The sequence below is a fragment of the Apium graveolens genome, chromosome 4 (genome assembly GCF_009905375.1).
Source record: "Apium graveolens cultivar Ventura chromosome 4, ASM990537v1, whole genome shotgun sequence".
Taxonomy (NCBI): domain Eukaryota; kingdom Viridiplantae; phylum Streptophyta; class Magnoliopsida; order Apiales; family Apiaceae; genus Apium; species Apium graveolens.
Genome location: NC_133650.1, coordinates 65,332,313 through 65,355,775, shown reverse-complemented (window position 1 = coordinate 65,355,775; position 23,463 = coordinate 65,332,313). Strand labels below are relative to the sequence as shown.

The 23,463-nt window shown below is 34.7% G+C and overlaps 2 protein-coding genes across 2 annotated transcripts; both read left to right on the top strand.

Moving 5' to 3' along the window:
• Nucleotides 1–11,507: 11,507 nt before the first annotated feature.
• LOC141718026 (plant UBX domain-containing protein 1-like) lies at nt 11,508–16,115 on the top strand. The gene is made up of 7 exons (XM_074520356.1): nt 11,508–11,731; nt 11,837–11,936; nt 12,043–12,111; nt 12,926–12,993; nt 13,183–13,312; nt 13,431–13,535; nt 15,649–16,115. The coding sequence occupies exons 1-7, from the start codon at nt 11,711–11,713 to the stop codon at nt 15,852–15,854; spliced, it is 699 nt and encodes a 232-aa protein (XP_074376457.1). The 5' UTR covers nt 11,508–11,710; the 3' UTR covers nt 15,855–16,115.
• A 924-nt stretch (nt 16,116–17,039) lies between these two features.
• On the top strand, nt 17,040–23,194 carry LOC141716752 (glucose-6-phosphate 1-dehydrogenase 6, cytoplasmic-like). Its single transcript, XM_074518936.1, has 16 exons — nt 17,040–17,123; nt 17,540–17,727; nt 17,899–17,984; nt 18,183–18,249; nt 18,350–18,536; nt 18,790–18,947; nt 19,038–19,106; nt 19,568–19,626; nt 19,725–19,761; nt 19,988–20,059; nt 20,499–20,646; nt 21,142–21,237; nt 21,854–21,924; nt 22,295–22,410; nt 22,698–22,743; nt 22,829–23,194. The coding sequence occupies exons 2-16, from the start codon at nt 17,557–17,559 to the stop codon at nt 22,994–22,996; spliced, it is 1,551 nt and encodes a 516-aa protein (XP_074375037.1). The 5' UTR covers nt 17,040–17,123; nt 17,540–17,556; the 3' UTR covers nt 22,997–23,194.
• The last annotated feature ends 269 nt before the right edge of the window (nt 23,195–23,463 follow it).

Genomic DNA, 23,463 nt, shown 5'->3' with positions numbered 1-23,463 from the left:
GTCAAATGACTCACTGACTAACTTCATGCCAGGATAATTAGACGATTGAAGATGATAAGGATTATCTTGATTGAACTGTTGAGAGTCAGCAGAATTATCATGATTGTTTTGTTCATTAGTACGAGAATCAGCCATTGAGTACGTTTAGGTGTTTGTCAATCTACTAATCACAATTGTAATCACAAAGAAATGATCTCTATAAGATAGATCTAATCAATTTGTCCACAACAATGTGTACACACAGCGGAAATAAGCAAAAACGGTTACAATCACAATAGATCTGGAAATCGTGATTAATCGAAAGAAATTACTCAAATCAAGAAAGAAGCGGAACGAAATCAAAAAAAAACACGAGAGATTACGAAATGAATCTCGAAAGAAGAAAAAAAGATTTCAAGGTGAATCTCGTAAGAGATCGAAATCAAACACGATTGATTCAATGTTATTCAGAAAAATTGAAGAAAATCGATTACAAGAAACGATAGTATCTTTGATTACGAGAGAGATCTGTGAGAAAGGAAGAGAGATAGATTGAGAGAGATTACGATCCTAAGAACATGATTTCACCATTGATGACCTTGCTCTGATACCATGTAAAACCTAACCAGATTGTATACATTGAAGAAGAGAATGAGCCTGTTTGTTCATTTCTCACAAGAATGGTGAGTTTGTTACAAAGCTTGAGTAACTAGAAAATAGACCTACTTTACTTATATACAAGAGGAGGGAAAACATATTGTTTTTAAATTAACTAATTACAGTTGACTATCACTAATCTGTTTATATTGATCAATCCTAACACTCACTAGAATTTTCTCTAATCTAAATTTAATTCTATCAACCACTAAAAAACTTTTCTTTTCTACCCTAAGAAACTATTAATAATATAAAAACTAATTAACATCAGGCTTCTCGAATTCGAATTTGAGCAAAATCCTCATCCCGCCTTCATGAAATAAAAATCATCTGCAGTCTTATCTATGTACAACACTGCCTCCTTTGAGTCACTGTATATCACACCCCTCTTGCATTTAAAAGGGCTGGAAAGAATTACTGCCATCAGCTGACACACTGCTTCTAATTCAATTTCAAAAACACTTGCAGCAGAACAAGGTCCTGAGAAAATGATTAATAATTTACCTAAATGATTTTGGAGATAGCCACCTATACCACCTTTTACATTCACGTTATTTGAATTGCACGCTCCATTTACAAAGCCAAAAAAAGATTCACGAGATTGTAGTAAGTAACTGCTCCATATTTTTTTTATTGCATGACAACAGACACCCCATTGGATTGGCATGCCAGCAATTCCAACTCAAATTGATGACCAAATTAGCTGCTTCACACCATTTGAATGTTATGTACGTAATTAAATATTCTAATTCTTCATCCGAGATTTGAGAATTCTGAAAAACTTTTTGGTTTCTTGCAAGCCATAACATCCAAACTATAGCCACCAGAGTAATGTTCAAACCCACTATTAACAACTGAACTCTTGTGCCATCCAAACATTTGCCAAAATTCAGAGAAGGATAACCTATTATGCATTCCATACATATCCCACCAGTTAAACACATACTGTGCCACCTTGCAATCCCAGAAAATGTGCGCAGTGTCTTCTGCTTGATTTTGATAAGAACTGCAATATGTGCTAGTGATAAAGTTCCCACCTAATCTGTGATGTAATAGAGTTTTAGTAGGTAGAATATCATGACCTAATTTCCACAAGAACATCTTTACTTTTGGAGGTACTTTACATTTCCAAATAATGCTCCAGTTAAAACTCCCATTTCCAATATTTGAAGCAACTAGATCATTGTATTCTACTCTGGTGGAATAAGGTTGGTTTGCTTTAGCTCAAATCAACACACCTTCATGGCTCGTCATTACAGTTGAATCTAAAAACTGATTTAGCTTAATCACATCTTTAAGCTCTTCAACTCTGACTTCCCTAGACCAGAGATCAGAAGGTGTAGATGGATCATCAAACCAAGCGTTTAGAAAATTATGCACAGTGGAATTTTTAATCTTTGATAATCTGTAGAGTCTGCTAAATTTCAACATAATCACCCAAATATTGGTCCACTTATTCTCCCGAAACAAAGCCGTGTTACCATTTCGCAATTTCCATTTGAACTGATTCGTATTCAGAGAAAAATTAAAAAACTTTTGATTTTTAACTTCCAAAATACCTTTCACCACCTCAGATACAAAACTCCCCTGACCACGCTTGTCTAAAGGGTCACTCAAACTGCAATTATATTTACTCCTTAACAACTTGTTCCAAACTTTATCCCTTTCCTGAATCCATTTAGCACTCCACTTTTCTAACAAAACAGCATTTCTAAAGCTAAGCGAGGTGATACCCAACCCACCATCCTTTCTTCTTATGTTTAACCAAATCATCCCATTTTAGTAAATGTAACTATTTTTTTGACTACCAAAACTGAACTCCCCCTGATAAAGCTTCTTCTAATCTTGTCAAGCTTTTGGATCACTCCAATTTTATTTTGGATTTTTTTTCAAGAGGGTCCCAGAAAACTTTCTTTTTAGGCGATAAAACAATAATTATCCCTAAGTAGGTCATAGGCCACTGCACTATCTTACAGTTTAGGATATGAACTCCTTCTACCGGTGTGACCCAGTTGCCTCTCATTGCATATAAACAGCTCTTTCCAAAGTTGATCTTCAATCCTGATAAGATTTGAAAATTAACTAAAATAATTGATTCCAGAGAATTTTTGTTGTCCTCCACAAATAAGATTGTATCATCATCAAATTGTAAGTGAGATATTTGATCACTCCTACTTGAAATTTTAACTCCCTTGAAGATGTTAATCTCCTTTGCTTTTTGCAGCATTTTATTCAGGACTTCAACTACTAAATTAAATAAGAGTGGAGACGGGGGATCCCTTTGTCTCAAACCTGTTGAAAACTAAATGGACCTCACAAATATTTAGACTTTCGAAAATAAACCCAACACACACTTGTATATATTATGTAATAATAATAAGTTACAGCTTCTTTCTATTACATGCAGAGAGAGCTACGACTCTTTTTTTTCTCCGTTTTTTTCCTTTCTTAGTACATACTAATATATAGCAACTCTTTTTGTAGGCTTCAGAATACTCATGTAACTGCTTACGTATGTTGATATTTGTTTTCCCATGCAGCCTAGCAGGATAATTGCCACCTTTCAAGGATTATCATACGCGTATATGAAACAACTATTAACTGCATTCCCACATAATATTCAAACATAATATTTAAGTAACTCCTTCATTTTCTGTAGTGTCGACCTTAATACTCGGGAGAATTAACCATACTGTAACATTCAAAGAAAGCTGCACTTCCTTGCTGTCTTCGGGATATCTTATTATTCTGGAAGTCTTAGTGCCTACCTTTTATTCCGGAAGACTTTTTATATAGAGTTTGAATTCTAACACTCCCCCTCAAACTCGATTTTGCATTCCGAGTTTCATCTTCATTTTATGAAATATCTCCGGCTTCAACGGTTTCGTAAATATATCTGCTAAATTTTCTTCCGTCCTGCAGTGCATCAGCTCAACGATTTTATCGTTCACCTGTTCTCGAATAAAACGATATTTAATGTTGATGTGCTTGCTCCGACTGTGTGACACCGGATTTTTTGCTAGTGAAATAGCGGATTTATTGTCCACAAAAATAGTAATTGGTTCTTCCTTGACAAGATTTAACTCGCCCAAAACATAGCCTAACCACATAGCTTGACAGGTGCACGCTGCTGCTGCAACATACTCCGCCTCACATGTTGAGAGAGCAACCGTCTGTTGCTTCTTTGATGACCATGAAAATATCGCGGAACTGATATGAAAAGCATATCCCGAAGTGCTTTTCCCGTCATCCAAGTCACCACCATAATCACTGTCTGAGTAGCCAACTAATTTTGAATCTTGAGAATAGGTGTAAAATAAACCATGATCAAGTGTACCTTTAATGTATCTCAAAATTCTTTTAGCTGCCATGAAGTGATCTTGCTTCAGTTTCTCCATGTACCTACTAACCAATCCAACTGCATACATAATATCTGGACGAGTAAAATTTAGGTACCTCAGACTTCTAACCAAACTTTTGAACAACGTCGGATTTACAGACTCCCTCGTTGAATCAACTCTGAGCTTTATGATTGCTTCTGCTGGCGTGCTCAGTGGCTTGCACTCTTCCATTCTGAACTTCTTCCTGTTCGGCATATTTTTTCTGAGACATAAAAATCCCATCTTTGCTTTATTTTACCTCGACTCCAAGAAAGTATGACATTTGACCAATATCTGTCATCTCAAATTTATTAGTCATAACTTTCTTAAAATCATCAAACATACCAGGATTGTTTCCGGTAAATATCATGTCGTCCACGTACAAGCAAACGATCATAATATCTCCCCCTGAATTTGTCTTTGTATAGAGGGCATGCTCGTATGGACTTTTCACGAAACCATTTTTCTGGAAGTATTCATCCACCCTTGTGTTCCATGCTCGCGGAGCTTGCTTCAAACCATATAAGGCTTTCTTTAGTATGTAAACTTTGTTTTCCTGGCCTTTCTGAACATATTCAGGAGGCTGTTCAATATAGACTTCTTCTTCAAGATAACCGTTAAGAAATGCTGACTTGACATCCATTTGAAATATTTTCCACTGGTTCTGAGCTGCAATTGCTGTCAGAAGTTGTATGGTATCAACTCTTGCAACTTGAGCGAATACCACATCATAGTCAATGCTGTATCTCTGCTTGTAGCCTTTAGCCACCAACCTTGCCTTGTGTTTCTCCACTTCTCCATCCTGATTCATCTTAGTCTTGTAGACCTACTTGACGCCAATTGCTTTATATCCTTTTAGAAGATCTGTGAGCTCCCGTGTGTCATTTTTCTTGATTACGCCAATTTCTTCATCCATGACTTTGTTCCATTTGCTTTCTTCAGAAGCTTTCTCAAATGTAACTGGGTCACATTCATCCATTAAGCAAAATAAGGAATAATCGAAGGATGTTTGTACCAGACTTGTAGCTTCGTAGATATTATCCATACTCCGCATCTTTCGTGGTGCTCCCCCTGAGCTGCTGCTTCCTCCCGTGGATGGTGTCGATCCAGGAGTTTGTTGATTTGGACTTGGTGGAGGAGTTTGATCATCATCTCCGTAATTTTCAATGTTCTGGTTATCACCACCATCATCATCGCCATAGAAAAATAAACCAGCAACTTTTCTTTCATCCTCGCTCCATCTCCAGTAATCTGATTCATCGAACTCAACATCTCGAGAAATGATTAATTTCTTCGTCAGGGGATTATAGAATCTGTACGCCTTGCTCTTTTTGTCATATCCGGTAAATATGCACTTCTCGCCTTTATCATCCAACTTTTTTCTTTTCTAATCAGGAACATGGGCATATGCAATACACCCAAAAATTCTGAGATGTCCCGCTGATGGTTTGCTCCCGCTCCATGCTTCATTTGGAGTTTTGTTTCTGACACTTTTTGTTGGACAACGACTTTCGCCCAGAAAGTTCTTGGCAAGTGCTTTCCTTTCACTATACTCCTTGCCATGTCAAGAATTGTGCGATTCTTTCCTTCTGCAACGCCATTTTGTTGAGGAGTATAGGTCGTTGTCAACTGATGATTGATTCCATGTGCTTTACAAAAGTTCTAAACAGATTAGAAGTATACTCGCCTCCTCTGTCTGATCTGAGTACCTTTAAATAATGACCACTTTGCTTTTCTGCCAGTTCTTTGAACTCCTTGAATTTATCAAGAGCCTCCGACTTTTCTTTGATGGTATACACCCAACTTTTCCTGCTAAAATCATCGATAAATGTTAGGTAATATCTATTACCTTCAAGTGATGAGATATCAAATGGACTAGCTATATCTGTGTGAACTATCTCCAATGGTCTCCTAGCTCTCCATGATTTTCCAACCGGAAAGCTTTGTCGATGTTGCTTCCCTTTGACACATGCTTCACACAAATTTTCTAGGTTCATTGATTTCTGGAAAGCCGTCCACCATCTTTGTCTTTGCAATAATTTCAATCCAGAAAATCAAAGATGGCCAAATCTTAAATGCCATAACCACGAGTCATTTTTAATGACTGATTTCAAGCACTTCTGCACTTTCGTCTGCATATCAAGTGTGAACAGGCGATTCTTTGACATCTCCACATCTGCAATTAATTCTCGAACCTGATTTCTGATGATGAGAGAATTATCCTGAATCTGAATATTATACCCTTTCTCCACAAGTTGGCCAAGACTGATGATATTATTTTTCAAAGCAGGTATAGAATAAACATCATTTATATACTTTTTCTCATCATTCTTTGACACAATTGTAATTGTACCTTTTCCTTTGATCAGAATTTTTGACGAGTCACCAAAATTAACTTCTCCGCTGATGATCTCGTCTATCTCCATAAATAAATCTTTTTAGCCAGTCATATGATTGTTGGCTCCTGAGTCAAGATACCAAACATTCTTCTTGCCTTCCTCGTCTCCTTTGTAAGTGAGGAACATAGCAATGCCAACATCTTTATCTTCTTTTGCTGCTGCAAAATGACTTCTTTCTTCCACTTTCAGAGATCTACACTCGTAACTGAAGTGACCATATTTATTGCAATTATAACACTGAAATTGAGATTTGTCACCTCGTTGAAATCCGCCTCTTCCACGGCCTCTGAAATTTTGACCACGACCAGATGGTTGATAACCTTGAGAATTCTGGCCTCTGTTAAAGGACTGCTTTCCACGTCCTTGTCCACCTCGGTAGCCACCTCTAAAGCCACCTCTTCCACGTACAGAACTACTATTGCGAGAACTGTCACCGATGGATATTTTCCTTTGCAACGCCTTCTCCAAATGGGTTGCATCATCATATTGATTCATCCGTTGCTCATGCGCTTGAAGTGAACCAACAAGCTCGTCAATCGAAATTTTTGACAAATCTTTTGATTCCTCGATTGAAGTTACAACATAATCAAACTTTCTGGTTAGCGAATGGAGAAGTTTTTCCATGACCCGAACGTCGTCGAGACTTACGTCGTTTCTTTTCATTTCATTTGTTACGACTTTCAAACGCGTAACAAATTCACCAATATTTTCTGAAGTCTTCATCTTCAAATTCTCGAACTCCCCGCGTGACACCTGGAGCCGCACCTTTTTGACTTTTTCGACACCCTGGAATGATTTCTACAGAATCTCCCACGCGTCTTTTGCCGTTTTGCATCTAAATTTTTTTCAAAGGTTGATTCATCAACACCTTGAATAATTATATATAGGCCCTTTTTATCTTTTTTCCGGGTCTCTTTCAAAATCATCTTCACATTTGTAAGGGCTGCTTCAGCGGCTGTATCTGTGGGCTCGTCATATCTGCTTTCGACAATATCCCAATTGTCGTAGGAACCAAGTAACACCTTCATTTGAATACTCCAATTCCCGTAATTTGTGGCCATCAACTTTGGAATGTTGGGTTGCAGCATCGTCGCCATTTTCACGAACGGAACCTGGCTCTGATACCACTTGTTGAAAACTAAATGGACCTCACAAATATTTAGATTTTTGAAAATAAACCCAACACACACTTGTATATATTATGTAATAATAATAAGCTACAGCTTCTTTCTATTACATGCAGAGAGAGCTACGACTCTTTTTTTTCTCTGTTTTTTTTCCTTTCTTAGTACATACTAATACATAGCAGCTCTTTTTATAGGCTTCAGAATACTTATGTAACTGCTTACGTATGTTGATATTTGTTTTCCCATGCAGCCTACCAGGATAATTGCCACCTTTCAAGGATTATCATACACGTATATGATACAACTATTATACTGCATTCCCACATAATATTCAAACATAATATTTAAGTAACTCCTTCATTTTCTTTAGTGTCCACCTTAATACTCGGGAGAATTAATCATACTGTAACATTCAAAGAAAGCTGCACTGCCTTGCTGTCTTCGGGCTATCTTATTATTCTGGAAGTCTTAGTGCCTACCTTTTATTCCGGAAGACTTTTTATATAGAGTTTGAATTCTAACAAAACCTCTATTTGGCTTAAATTCCTTGGTAGCAACACCATTGACCAGTATGGAGATTTTAATGATATGCAAAAAAATTCTAATCCACCCCAACCACCTACTACCAAACCCTGATGTTTCCATCATATTTAACAAAAAATCCCAGTTCACTGAGTCAAACGCATTCTCAAAGTCAAGTTTGAATATAAAACCCTTACAATTTCTAGCATTCAAACTATGACAAACCTTACTAACTTGAAAGATGTTTTCTGCTACTTGTCTACCAGAGATACAAGCAGATTGAGAAGCCCCAATCAGTTTATTTATCACTTTTTCAGTCTACCTACTAACATTTTTATGAAAAGCTTAGCAATGAAATTAATTAAACTGATAGGTCTAAAGTCTTTTGGTTCCTTTGGAGATTCAGTTTTAGTAATCAAAGTCACAAACGAGAAATTAAACTCAACATGAAGAGTATCTAATAATACTTGTAAAAATAAAGTATATTATTACCACTAAATAGTAAAATTATGCATATTTTAGTTTTACGTAAATTTTTAAAATATTTGTCAAATTGAATCTTAAATTCTAATGACTCTGAATGGAGTAAAATAAAGGACTCCCCACTAAACTTTTAATATTTTGTTTTTAATATAATTGTATAGATTGTTGGATATACAATTACTTATTCATCTCGTAGACAATTAAGAGCCAATATTTTATAAAAGTTTTAAAAATGAGTTAAGACATTGTTGGACTTGCTCTCGCTCTCTATTCTCAATTTAAGTTCGTCTATTGAGGTTGTAATTTAGTTTTATTAATAAAATATGTTTTCCCTCCATTTCTTCCACAACTTGTATTCAAATTTATGTTACAGTTGCCCGCAAGGATTGACTCAGTTGGTTAAATAGGGGATAACTATCACAAGTTTGAATTCCACGGGAGGAGAATTTATGATTATGCCTCATGAGTCAGAACATGTCGTTTAAATGCGGGTTACCTACGATAAAAAAAATTATGTTACAATGGTGTTTATATATAAATAAAATACAAATAAAGATCAAGTATAACAAGTGTTATTGGAATTAACACAGTAATCAATGTGATAAGTAATAACTTAGTAATAGTGTTGGGTAATAAATACAACACAGGGGTGAATGTGTTTTGGACAACTTTAATCTTTTTGAACCGTTTTTGGATGATGAACAAAGTAATCTGTAATATAGAGATAATATGCTTTAACAGAATAATTAAAACATGCACATGAACACACTTATCTTTCAAAACTCACTTAATTTTATATTAAAATCAAGCTAGTATTTTGCTACAAATTTCCGTGTTCTTTGTTGATAAAGAACTCAGCTTCTCTCCTGAGAGTTATAAGATTTTTCAGATCTATTTGTTACTTGTAAAACAAAGCATCCAGTGTTTAGTTTATAGAATAGTAACCACTGGCTTTACACACCATGCAATAGCATGAACTAAACCCTACTTTAAGTTAACTAAAACTTTTTATTTCTGGCTGAGTGTATCTTTGCAAATCGTGCATGTCTGTGACTTTACTTTGTTAGTTAATCTTGACTTTTGATCTTGTACTCTTCAAGCTGCTTTTGTAGACTTTTCAAATTAGTGATTGATTTGTTTGTTGATTGATAATCTTGGATATTTAACTGGTCTGCACTTTGTACTTTGAGTTTTACATCGAGATCTCCAGTTTGTTACATAGAGAACTCTAACATCTCGATAAGTATAATGGCTTATCGAGATCTTTTATTGCTCCATGATTGTTTTGACTTATCGAAATCTCCGAGTTCTCTATAAGAGATTTTGGCTTGTGGAGGTCTCTAAATTTTTGCATGTAAAGTTGACTTGTCGATATCTCCAATATTCATCTCTTCATTTTGACTTGTCGATATCTCCGAGTTCTCTAGTGCATAAATGACTTGTCGATATCTCAAAGATCTCTAGTGATACTTTGACTTATCGATATCTCTGAGATCTCTAGTGATAATTTGACTTATCGATATCTCTGAGATCTCTAGTGATAATTTGACTTGTCGATATCTCCAATCTTCACATCTTCATTTGGCTTGTCGATATCTCTGAGACTTCTCTATAAGCTTTCCTTGAATTCTCGATAAGTCATTCTGGAGTTCTCGAATTACTCCTCTATATCACTTAATCTGTGACTTGTAGATTTCTTGACTTAGAATATTTTCTAAAAACAGATTTATTCAACTCCAAGCTTCTTCATACTATTTTTGAGGCATGATCTTCATGATTTTCTTCTAGAGTTTATTCTTAGGCTTGAAACTATTTACTAGAAAAATACTCCAGTCTAATCTAATTACACTTTTACAGACTTAAGTGATACAATACAAGATGTAAACTTAGATTATCATACAACTTATATAGGGCTGTCAATTTTACTTAGTCTTGTTATAGTACAAACATGTCTTGCACAACAAATAGTGTAATAGAGCCCCTTTGGGTTCCTATGAATTTAATTTATATTATTTTCACGAGTGAACTAAATAAAAAATCAAGTGGCTTAAAGTTACTCGAAAACTTAAATTTGAAACTATTTTGTATAATTTTTGTAAAATTAAATATAAAATATTATTTTAAATTATGTATTTATATAATATTAATAATAATTTATTTAAATATTTTTGTTTTATATTGTGCAACCTAGGTAAATTCAAAATGACACTAAATTCATTCATTTAATTCCGTGTTCATGTAATTTCATGGGGTCATATGCCTATTTTTTTTTTTCCAAAATGGCCTATGCGGCCTGATCTCGGTCGCTCAATTGCCCACAAATTCCTGTCGCTCAATCGCTCAGTCGCGGCCCCAACAGAACCAATGGCCCCAGCAGCCCCAACGGCCCTAGCAGCCCCAACACTCAGTATAGGCAAGCGCCACAAGAACAACAGCCAACACCCTTCGTTTATACTTATGCTAATTTGATTATAGCCACTACTAAATATAAGCACACATCAGAATTTACAGGAGACACACTCCCAACCTTTTCATTGCCATCACAACCCAAAAGGATACAAGAGAATATAAGCCAAAACCATAATGTTTGCCTATCTTTCTCTATACAGTTTGTTTATGAGTTTGCTAACCCAACCAAATTGACCAAATCCGACTCTCTTTTCGGCTGATTAAATTGATATAAAAAATCAATACTTGATTGAGTTAAAAAAAAATTCAAATGGACTTAAATGGGTTAGGTGAAGCATTCACTTATTTTCGTCCAATCAATCCACCCCAATTTAATTTACAAATTTAATTGATAATTTAAATATATATCATCATATCATATACGACTACACATTACATAATATATTTTTTATTTTTAGATGGATGATTACATTTTGTATTAATGCACTAGATTAACGCAAATTAAGTCGATATACAATATATATGATTAAATTATGAATTTATATTTTGCGTTTTGAGTTGAAAAGAATCTAGTACCCAAAATGCCAAATGCCTGCAAACGCCCCTGGTGAAAGCAAAATCATAATTTTGGAGGCGGTTTTCGCGTAGGTGCATAGCCTGTGAAATTAAAATCAATCCCTTTGATAGGACAGCATTTGGGCATTCACTTGGCTGGCTGTATTAGTATTATTCTCACCCCCCGCCGTTGATCTCCATGGATGCCAAATCAGCTAAGGTTTACTATTTATTCATATTCCAACCTTTTTCCTTCCAGCTCTAGTCAAAATAAACAAATAATTATTCAACTCTTAACTTCTTTTCAACTTTATGAATCAAACAGGCAAAGCTCCACGCAGCTAAGCACAAATTAGGACGAGATTTTCGTGTCTTTCAAACATCCATTGTTTCCCAAACTCAAATTGATGCTTCTAAGAATGACGGTTTTAACTCTTTTTTTCTTTTCAATTACTGTCTTGTGATATGTTGCTTTGAGTTTACACTATGGGGTTTTGGCTGCTCTCTAAACATTTTGTTCCATGTTGGCAGATGAGGAAGATGACATGTACGATTTTACTCCTGCGGATTATTATCGTGTTTTGGGTCCAAAAAAGCAAGGTAGCTTAGCTTTTAATACATAGTAGTAGATTTGGGTAGATAACACTGTTTATATGGTTTTATTGTCTTTTTATTGGCATCATGCTATGAGTATGAAGCTTACGAGTATGCTCATATATGCTCTATTTCATATGTTCATTAAACTTTTGTATTTTAATCTTTACGAGTGTTGGATCCTCACAAGATCCAGTACATACTACTACACATTTTTTATGTGTTAGGAACCACATTCATTTCGCAAGATTGCATGCCTAGGTTCCTTACATATCGGGAATCCAATTGGTATGTGTTGCGATCCAACACGCAACTATTTTGTAATGGATCTACACTCATGTGTGGAGATCTATATTATTAAAATATCTGTAAATGGATGCATAATAAAAGCATGTAATGTATGAGATTGAAGCTCTAGCTAAGAACAATGAAGATTTTAATTTACTGAAAATCCTATCATTCCAACCAGGTGAAGCGTGTTTATTTATACACACTGGTATATGTCTATATGGGTATGAACCTTACTTGATCCTTAATTAGAAATTTCGTAATCCAGGTTGTCTAGGTAATGGGTTAGACCTTAATAAGTAATTAAAATTTTGGGTATAATCCCAACATTTATTAGTGATAATTACTTGCTCAACTCCAAAAGATTGGTGCCGGGTCGGGTTAGATTAACGGTTTTATGTCCACAATGCCGCTGGGATATTTTTCAACTAATGGCATACTGTGTATTGTGCTAGGCATGTCTGTTGAAACGTTAAGCTATGGAATAGTTCCTACAACTGTGATGTTTAACAGTGAGTTGATTTTCGTGCAGATAACGTGTTAAAGACTCGAAAAATCCGAGAAGCTGAAGAGGCTGCTCGCAGGTCAAGGATAACTAAGGTGTTTAAATGACTATTACTTTTTAATATTTCTTGATGAATTTACAATTTTAATTTTTTTTCATGGGTGGAGAGGGAGGCTGGTTTCATGTTAGATGTGGTCAACCAATTTCGGGTTAAGGCCGAGTGGTTGTCTGGCTGAACTTTTTAAGAAGTTATATCATGGATAAAAAAAATAAAAATTCTGCAGGCTATAATTCGGGTTCGGTTCCCAGACAATCACACTTTAGAAGTGACATTTTATCCTTCAGAGACCATTCAGCTCTTATTTGATTTTCTCAAGCAAGTTCTTGCACGGCCAGAATTCCCATTTAACTTATGTAAGCACTAAGTCTTAACACGTTTTTTAGGTAATAGTTTATGTATACTATAATTTTTGGCCTTTTTCTAGAGAGTAGAAGATGAAGTACTAACAATTAGTACTTGATAATCTTTCAGATACTACTCCTCCTAAGAAGCTAATTAAGGATATGGCGCAGGACTTCTACTCTGCTGGCTTTGCTCCTGGTGCAATTGTCTACTTCTCACAGGATCTACCAAAAGGTTGGTTCAAATTCTGTAATTACTTTATAATTAAGTAGCTGCTGGTTGGTCACTGGAGTAATTATAAAAAACAAAAAAGAGAGGAAAGTGTGCTTTAATAATGGCTGGCAAGCATAATTTATGCAATGTCCTAGCTCCAATACTATGATAAGTTTACCTAAACGTTCAGAAGATGTTGTACTGCCTAGTGCCTATTCTAAATACGCGCGCGCGCGCACACACACACCCTCACACAGACTTTTAAAGGGCTTGCCGAACCAATTTTCGATAATAACGTATAAAAGCATTATAAATTTTTCTAAAAAATTGATTTCTTAATATCTCTTTGTTAGAACAATAATAAATTAAAAAGGAAAAGAAATATAGCAACATCTCTTTGTTAAAACAATAATAAACAAAAAGGAATAAGAAATATGGAAACTGTGTTACTATGAATTCTAAAATCACATTTATATGGGCACATTGGATTTGGCACTTCAAGTTTATCACTAAATGCAATGTCTTAATTTAGTAAAGTGTAACGCTAAAAGATATGAAATAATTTGCCATCAGAAATTTCTCCTCATGCTTGCTCTCTATGTTTACTAGGGCATAATTGCTAAAATTTTTTTTTAGTGGTTACGCTGTTTATGAATTCCGAATGTCATATTACTATTGAATATAAATTTAAGAATCCATACCTGTAAGATTTCCCATGCCTGCTTTGTTTTATACAATCCGAGTCACAGACACACCGAAACTTGCACGGAATTTCCGTGTATGGCTTCAGTAGGACTGCTCGGTGGATTTATTTTTCGTAGATTTAGTTTCATGGGTAAGGAACGACTGATGGAAATTCAATCAACTCATGCATATGTGGCGGTCAATTTTAATATGAATTAGGGTTACTCATGTATTTAAAGGGCCACTGATGTTAAGAGTAAAAGGCATTTCTGTGTACGTCATGGTACAGAAGATACGAACCTATATTTAGTAACCCTCAACGCAGTCTTCCACCACTGTACTCAATCAGATAATAATTATTAATAAGTATAATATATTCTTAAGACTTGTTTGAAATTAGTGGATAATTGAGCCATGCTTCTGTAACATGCCTTTGTTCATGTGTCAATAAAGTAGTTTTTTTTATTAATTTTAAATTCTATAATTAATGACTTTGAGGTTAGATTAGAAAGAATTATATACCTAAATAGTTTCTCACATTCTAAAACATAATTGGGTTTGAATCACCACTATCGAAAACAGCCAAAGAGAAGGAAGATGTTAGTAAAATCAGTAAATGTAACATAGCAGTTAATTTGCCTAAAGAGCCTTTGTATGTGTTTACTCACATTTGTGGGTATTGGGATCTGAATTGTTCTTTACTTGTTTGGTAGACACCTGAAGTTACCGGTCACTATTTTTCTTACCCTATGCCTATAAGCTTTTTAGTGTTAAGATCATAAACACTTGGAAATTTTAATATCCTTAGCAAATTTATTTTTGGCGTAGATAGAACAGTTCCAATTTCTTAACATCCAAAACTAATTTACTACTTCACCAAGATACCGTATGGGTTTTAAAAACATTGCATCTATATGTTATTAAAATGACGTATATATGTAAAGGGGACATGTATAATCCTGAATCTATTACTTTGGTTACATCAGCTTGTCCAAGAATAAACCTTAAGACCTAAGCCTCGTGTTATAATGTGTGTATCTCAGATATTATCCCCATTAGTTGCAATAGTTGTGAGTCAACTTTGAAATTTCTTACTACATTTTATTGATGGAGGAATCCTAGACCCTCTTTCTCCCTATTTTCTGATCAACTTTCTATATATTTTGTTTCTGTATTTGGAATATTATGTGGTGTAATAAGAAGTTTTAAATTGTAGTGTAAAAGGATATCTGAGTAATTCTTGACATAAATTTGTTCATAACTATTTACATCTTTATGTAGTATCTAGATTGCCTCTGAATTTAGTTTCCAATTAGTAAAGAATATGTCTGGAGTCTATAATGGCGTTAGTAAGTTTGCCAGTATTTGTGTTTTTGTTCTACATTTTTTTAATTCATATATATATTCCCGCTAACATCCTAACCATTATATCCGGATTCTGTTTTTCCAGATGATAATGGAGAACATGAATCAGGTTTCTTCCTTCAAGAGGAGATCATTTCATTGAAAGGATTGGAACTCATAGCTGAACAGGTGGAACCTGTCCAACCTGCCCCAGAAAGTTCAGAACCGGCAGTACAAATCCCTTCCGCAGCTGCTAAAGAGCAAAAGGCCGCTGATAAAAAGGCCATCAAACCAAAATGGTTGAGGATGTGATACTTTTGAGTCCAAAACTGACCTATGTCATTTTGAAAATGCATCCATGTTCAGTTCTATTACAATTCAATACCTATAGCGTGAATGGACATCCAGCGACAATTCGCCATCTGGACCGTTCATAACCTTTGGATGTATTATAGGTATTCTAGTGAGCAGTATATGACGAGAAACCCTAATATGTTCCAACCCAATGGCTTTCGTGCATTGTACATGTATTATGATTGTTTTGACTATTGATAGAATCCGTTCTACTTTAAAGAGTATTAATGCAATCATATAATTACCTGGAAACCTATTACTTATTAAGCACTGTTATTACTTATTAGGTACCGTCTTGTGAACTAAAATTTGTCGCTTAGAGCGGTTTATCTTGGTTCACATGGTTGTCAGACTATTGCGTGAACCCGTGGATTTACCCAGTGTGCACGCGGCTGTGAGTTCACCACGATAAAAAAATAAAATAAAATAACATGGATTATAAATAAGATTTGCAGACATTGCACTCAAGCGGTCGCAGCCGATTTTCTTGGTGATTTTTGTCCCTCATTTCCATATAATTTCTTTCCATCAGACCCGGTTAACATTATTGTAATTGCTCTGACCAACATAACTATCAACAGACGATCTGAGAAGTCAATGGATGTTTATTTACTTGAATACTATATGAATTGAATTCATACTGCGCCCGCATATTTTAATTTCCTTCCAGAAATTGGATAATGCATCCCACATATTTTGTTTACTGAATAATAATATTTGGACCGGATTGTGTGTATAACTATGTCTACAATGATACATAATATCATCCTGGATTTTTTTTTTTTTAGTATTATTATTTTAAATTCTGATCTTGTATAATGAAGATTCAAAAGATTTCTGGTCAGCCCAATTTAGTTGTACACTCTAGAAGTTGTATCACAATTCACGTTGTATATTTATTTATGGTCATGTTACTTATAAAGCTAGGCACTTGATTGTGAACTAGTCAGGTCAACCTTGCTTTTACACACAGTTTACACTTAATTTCCCATATTACATTAACAATTTTATTATATATCAAAAATAAAAATTTCGCCCTCAATGGAATTTTGTTTATTTTACTTGAAAAAAAACATTTATCTCTCATCTCTCTTTGTGTCTGTATATATTGGTACATATCTGACTAGGATCATATGAAAGGTACTTCTACCACCTCTCTTTCTCAAACTCTTTTTGCTCCCTTTTCTGTTGTCACCTTAAACTTTCTCCTTCAAACTTCAATCTAAGGTTTGATCTCTTTACTTTTTTTGTTCATCTTATTAATGTTTGCTATCTTCATCTTTTATGGAAAACATTCATTGTCAAAAACTTGTTACACAGTTTTGATCAATATGGGATGGCCCAATTTTTTTATTTCTTTGTTAGCAAGACCTTTGATCACAGTTAGATACTATAGTTCTCTACTTATATAATACTCAGCTCATACTAAGAAATAATTTAAATCACTTACCTTTTTGAGTCCTCAACTTTTTTGATTACTTGTTGTTAGTCATTTACTTAGCTATATATTTTGCTGATGATGTTTCTGTATATTTAAGCAAGTAGGTATTGATCTTTATTGTAAGATTTCCCTCTTATTGGTGTTATGTTTGATATGCATAGTATCATTATAAATTTTGTAAAATTTCATGTAAATTTATTAGGTAAATCAAGCTTGAAGATGGCATCTGGTGCATGGACTATCGAAAAAAGAGCACCTCTCAGAAATGATTCTGTACTGAAAGAAGAGAATGTGCCTGAAATTGGTTGTCTTTCAATTGTTGTTCTTGGTGCTTCTGGTGATCTGGCCAAGAAAAAGACATTTCCTGCTCTATTCAATCTCTATCGTCAGGTTTGCTTGAAGCTTCCTTGAAGTTTCATGCATATTAATATTGGAGTTACATTTTGTTGAGTCGGTAGAGATGATATCACTGCTGTTTAAATATTGGAATTTTGTGCAGTTAATGAGATCATACATTTAATTTATTTTGTACTGACATGGAACTCGGATGGATATGCACAGGGTTTTTTGCAGTCACATGAAGTCTATATTTTTGGCTATGCAAGGACAAACATATCGGATGAAGAGTTAAGAGATCGAATTCGTGGGTAAGTAATGTATATCTAAGGAATGAATTCTACTTGCACAGTAAAAACTTAAAAACACAGTTTTTATGAGACAATTTTGTTAATTTAACATCACTAGAACATTTACCCAGTGGATGCATGTGACAGTTCTGTAACTTTTCCCCTTAACTCATTAAATAAATTCGATGGATTGACTGACTTGTGAAATGGAAATTGCAGATATCTTGTTCCAAGCAAGAATACTGCTGAGGGGCATGAAGAAGATTTGTCGAACTTTCTGCAATTGGTTAGTGAATAATTTGTTTCTATTTTTTGTTAAACAATTACATATATTGTCTATTTTGCATCAGTTCATGTCATTTATTGACTAGTGATTATTCACACAGATCAAATATGTTTGTGGCTCTTATGATACCGAGGAAGGGTTTCAATTACTGGATAAGGAGATAGCTGAGCATGAGATATTGAGAAATAGCAAGGAAGGATCATCACGTAGACTATTTTACCTTGCTCTTCCTCCATCAGTATATCCTCCCGTCTGCAAGATGATCAGAAAGTGCTGCATAAATAAATGTATGTTGTTTATGACACAATTGTCTTTCATTGGTCTAACTGCATCAACTTAATTTGAAATCCATCTGTCATAAGATAAACTAGATACTGTTAGGTTCAATTATGACTTTTATAAAATAGTCATGTTAAGTTCTAGTGGTTCATGTTTTGGCAATTTTTAGGAATACGCAGTCCAACTGAAACTGGACTGCCTAGGACTTGTTCACTATGTTATGTAAAACAAGTTCTAATTTCACGATGGACTTTATTTCAGCTGATCTTGGTGGATGGACAAGGATTGTTGTCGAGAAGCCCTTTGGCAGGGATTTGGAATCAGCCGAACAACTCAGTAACCAGATAGGGGAATTGTTTGAAGAGCCACAAATTTATCGTATTGATCACTACTTGGGAAAGGAATTGGTTCAGAACTTGGTAATAAGTGTTGACTTTTTTTCCTCACTATTTGGCATCTTAGGTGTTCTGTATCTTTATCCTTGCTGCATTTGGTTGTTTCTTTTGCAGCTGGTACTTCGTTTTGCAAATCGCTTCTTCATGCCACTTTGGAATCGTGACAACATTGACAATATTCAGGTTGGCTGCCAATTCTTTTTTCCTCTTCCTAACTGGAAGCAGCTGCATAGTAGCTAATCTCACAACTTGTTGTGTCATTTGTCGCTTTGTAGTAATTTCTTATAACGGTTATTACAAAATACCAAAGAATTTGAATTGTTCCTGTTTGGAAGTAACGGTTTTGAAGTTCGTTATAGAATACCTCATTAACTGCAAATTTTGTGTGTTTTTATATCAATATGTGCTAAAATAAATAGTTCCCATATCTTCTGAAAAATTTCGGCGGAAATTCTATCTTCTAGATGATGCTTGAGCTTCATCACATCACGACTCTACTTTTTCTTACATCCTTTAGATTCTTGGTCTGACATGACATAGTTTATTGTTTTTCCCCTTCCCTGTTAACTATAATAGTTAATGAGTATCAATTTGCTTAATGTTGTAATTAATTTGTTTCTTTCTTTCACCCTTAATACTTGCAGATTGTATTTAGAGAGGATTTCGGGACTGACGGGCGTGGAGGATATTTTGATCAATACGGGTATGTTCTGAACAGTTACCTGTTGCTAAATGATCTTCACCAGAACATGCAATGCATATATTGATGTCATTTGTTGTTTGTTTCATCATTCCATGCAGAATTATCCGCGATATTATACAAAACCATCTCTTGCAGGTGAGTAAATTATATAAAATAGAAACCTTTTTATATAGTGCCTTCCTGCTTGTAGAGCTATAGAACATTTTGCATGCAATTCCCTTTTGATTTTAGTCTGCGGTTGAAACAATAATACCTGTAGCTTCTGAAACATAGTTGCAACATCTTTTCTTTCTCTTTTTTCTTTTGATCCAGAGTTCCCATAATGAATTACATCTCTAATATAGATCTTCATGCACTGTAGGTTCTGTGCCTTGTCGCTATGGAGAAGCCAGTCTCACTCAAACCTGAGCACGTTCGAGACGAGAAAGTGAAGGTGTGTTCGAGTGCTTTAGTCTTCCTTTTTCTGAAAAATTCTGTCACTAATATATGATGTCTTTGACAAGTTCTGTTTACTTTTGTAACTCCTCCTTATACAAAAAAAGACCTTTGCAAAATAGAAGGAGAAGGTTCATCTGCATTTTAACCGCAGACAGCATGTGGTTCCTTAGAAAGAGGAACTTAAATAAAATTAAGAAAGTACCCTGCAAGTTCCCCTTGTTTGGGCCAATTCCAAACCAGATGACACCTAAAATAATACAAATGTATTTTCATTCATGAGTATATCAAATCATACAAGAAAAAAGTTCCAACAAACAATTGCTTTAGTTTGTCAAAGTGTCCAAATTTTTAAAACTGTTCGAATTTAAACATTGTTTCCTTAGTTACCAGTTTCAACTTTCACCTGACAGGCTGACATGTATTATGAACTTCAGGTTCTTAATTGTGTTGTTCCAATAAAAGATGAAGAGGTTGTGCTTGGGCAATATGAGGGATATCTGGATGACCCAACAGTTCCAGATGGCTCATACACTCCCACATTTGCAACTATGGTTCTGAGGATACACAATGAAAGATGGGAAGGTATGTCAAATCTTCATAAATATTTTCTAAGGGTAAAATTTCATTTTAGTTTACTTGTTAATTTTGCCAGAATTTTCTCTTAAAACAGTTGTGGAGAATCCTTCTTATACTCTTCTACTGAAAAGTGAAAAAGGATCGATCACCATTTCTGAATCAAAGCTTCTTAATTTAAAAGTCGGAAAACATTCTGAAGGAAAGAACATGCTTAAAGCAAAGTAGATTTCACGTATAAGCGGGGCATGTTACATGACTAGGGTGAGGATAGATAGAAGCTTCTTTTAGTAAACTGAGACAAACCGTGTAAGTTTAACGAGTTAACCAAATAAGGGATTCCTTCTTTTGAGCAAAATGGTCTTTTTTAGGAAGAAACAGTTTATTAAGTGGCTGAGTACCACATTGGAGTTATGTTTTTGCATCATCAATTAATTAGCTAAACATATTTTATAGCCTCAAGTGTTCTTATGAACATTAAGATATTTTCTATTATTGTTTTAGGTGTGCCCTTTATACTAAAGGCTGGAAAAGCACTGAACTCGAGGAAGGCAGAAATCCGAGTCCAGTTCAAGGATGTTCCTGGTGACATTTTCAAGAGTATGGCATCTGAGTTGCTTTAACTTATTAAAGTTTTTCACAATTCCAATATCAACTTCTATGTTTTTTTTTGTGGAAAACTTAAGAGCAACAGCTAGCACTTTTGAGGGTATTTTTTCCTTTGAATATTATTTTGCCGTTGACAAGATATGGGGACGGATAGAACTACCACTCCATGAATCTTATTTTCTTTTATCTTGGCCTGTTCACTAAATCATACCATGAATTCCGAGAATCTAGAATTATTGATGGTAGTACATGTTACATGTTGGATAAACTACTATTTTTGCCACCCTAGTTAGAAACATATGTCTGGTTAAAGCAAAAGAATTAATTTGACCTCATGCTCAAGTACTTACTGTAATATACCTTTCCATTACATCTCAACTAAAATTCCTTATAATTTCAAATAAAATGTTAAATAAAGATGATACCAAAGGGTAGTCTTATTTGTAGACATGTTCTTCAATATTTTAGATCTATGACAGAGCAACTACTAAAATGCTCTAACATTTACTAGAACTAGGTGCATCCTTCGTAATATTTTTAGTTCTGTTTGATGAGTTGTTTCGGATAGAAAATTCTGAACTCCAAAGTCAACTACCTTACTGTGCAGGCATTAAGCAAGGAAGAAATGAATTTGTTATACGCCTGCAACCTTCAGAGGCCATGTACATGAAGCTCACAGTATGTGACTGCCCCTTTTTACACATTCTACGAATTTTATAAAAGCTAGTTTCTAAAATTATCTGTTTTATTACTACAATCTACATATTATCATGAAGTCGGCTACATATTATCATGAAGTTTGAACTAGTGCTAAACATTTCAAAGTTGTTCTGCTATAAGCTTCCTAAAATTTCTTCACAAATATAGTACTATATTATTTACTTTTTTTACCACGGAGTTTTTATTTGTTATTTTACAGTATGGGGATGGATATATATACACCTATCTGACTATGTGCTAGTTTCTAATATAAGGATAAAATTGTATTGCAGTATTAGCTGGGTTTAGGGGATAATTATTAATTTGCTGTATTTTTTTCTTACTGTAGGTTAAGCAGCCTGGCCTAAAGATGTCAACTGTCCAGAGTGAGATGGACTTGTCATACGCACAGCGTTATCAGAACATCACCATCCCGGAGGCTTATGAACGTCTGATTCTCGATACGTATGCATCCATTTTTTAATTAAATAGTAACACAACGTTCTTTTCTTCTTTCCGCGACATGCTTTCTTCCTATCTTATTAACTAAGATTAACCAATACAAGCCACCAAGTGTGATCACGTAACTAACACATATATTCTTGATCAACACAAAAGCTGTCTACCAAAACAATTCTGCAAATTGATATTTGCACACTCACTAATATCATTAACCCTGCAGAACTGCATATTAAAATCATAGAATCTATTTATGCACCAAGTAAAAGATATTTTACGTGTTCTTCCAACAGGATTAGGGGTGATCAACAGCATTTTGTTCGGAGAGATGAACTAAAGGTACACAAATGAATCTTTTGATCTGCAAACAAAACATTTGGTGCACCCGGACATTTTTACTAATTTTCGTTTTTTTATACATCAGGCTGCCTGGGAGATCTTTACACCTCTTTTGCACAGAATAGATAAGGGCGAGTTCAAATCAATTTCATACAAGCGGGGCAGCAGAGGGCCCGAGGAGGCGGACAAGTTACTTGAAAAGGCCGGTTATGTTCAAACACATGGATACATCTGGATCCCTCCTACTTTGTAGAAGTCCTTACTACAGAAATGCGACTGCATGTTGGATAACATGTCTAGACAATGACTTGTGTTGTTATGTTATGTTGTGATGTTTGTTTTTTCCATAAGTACATGCTCTAAACTTGTAGCCTTGACGGTGGGGTTTGTGTCTGCTTTGCACTTGTGCTGAATTACTAATAGTACTGAATGTTTTTTTTCCACAAGTTAATCATGTCTCGGCTCATCCCAAGATTTATCTAAAAACAAAACTACTTTAGTAACATACAAGCTACTACATTAAAAAATAAATAATAACACCAATATTAATCACATATAAGGTAACAAATATATAATCCAAAATTAGATTAAGATACCATAGGACCCAGACAATAACTTATACGTTTTAAGAGATAACTTGTCATCATATCCCCTAAAATTTATTTATTAGTGATTCTCAAGATTTATTATTATCAAATCCCGTAGCATTTATTAATTCTT

Bases quoted from the DNA above. Each gene is read 5' to 3' on its own strand.
- LOC141716752 (XM_074518936.1), top strand. From the start codon at position 17,557: ATGGCATCTGGTGCATGGACTATCGAAAAAAGAGCACCTCTCAGAAAT. The intron at 18,250-18,349 runs GTTAGTGAATAA...TTATTCACACAG, and splicing joins TGTCGAACTTTCTGCAATTG to ATCAAATATGTTTGTGGCTC. The intron at 18,537-18,789 runs GTATGTTGTTTA...ACTTTATTTCAG, and splicing joins AAAGTGCTGCATAAATAAAT to CTGATCTTGGTGGATGGACA.
- LOC141718026 (XM_074520356.1), top strand. From the start codon at position 11,711: ATGGATGCCAAATCAGCTAAG. The intron at 11,937-12,042 runs GTTTTAACTCTT...CCATGTTGGCAG, and splicing joins TGATGCTTCTAAGAATGACG to ATGAGGAAGATGACATGTAC. The intron at 12,994-13,182 runs GTGTTTAAATGA...AAAATTCTGCAG, and splicing joins GCAGGTCAAGGATAACTAAG to GCTATAATTCGGGTTCGGTT.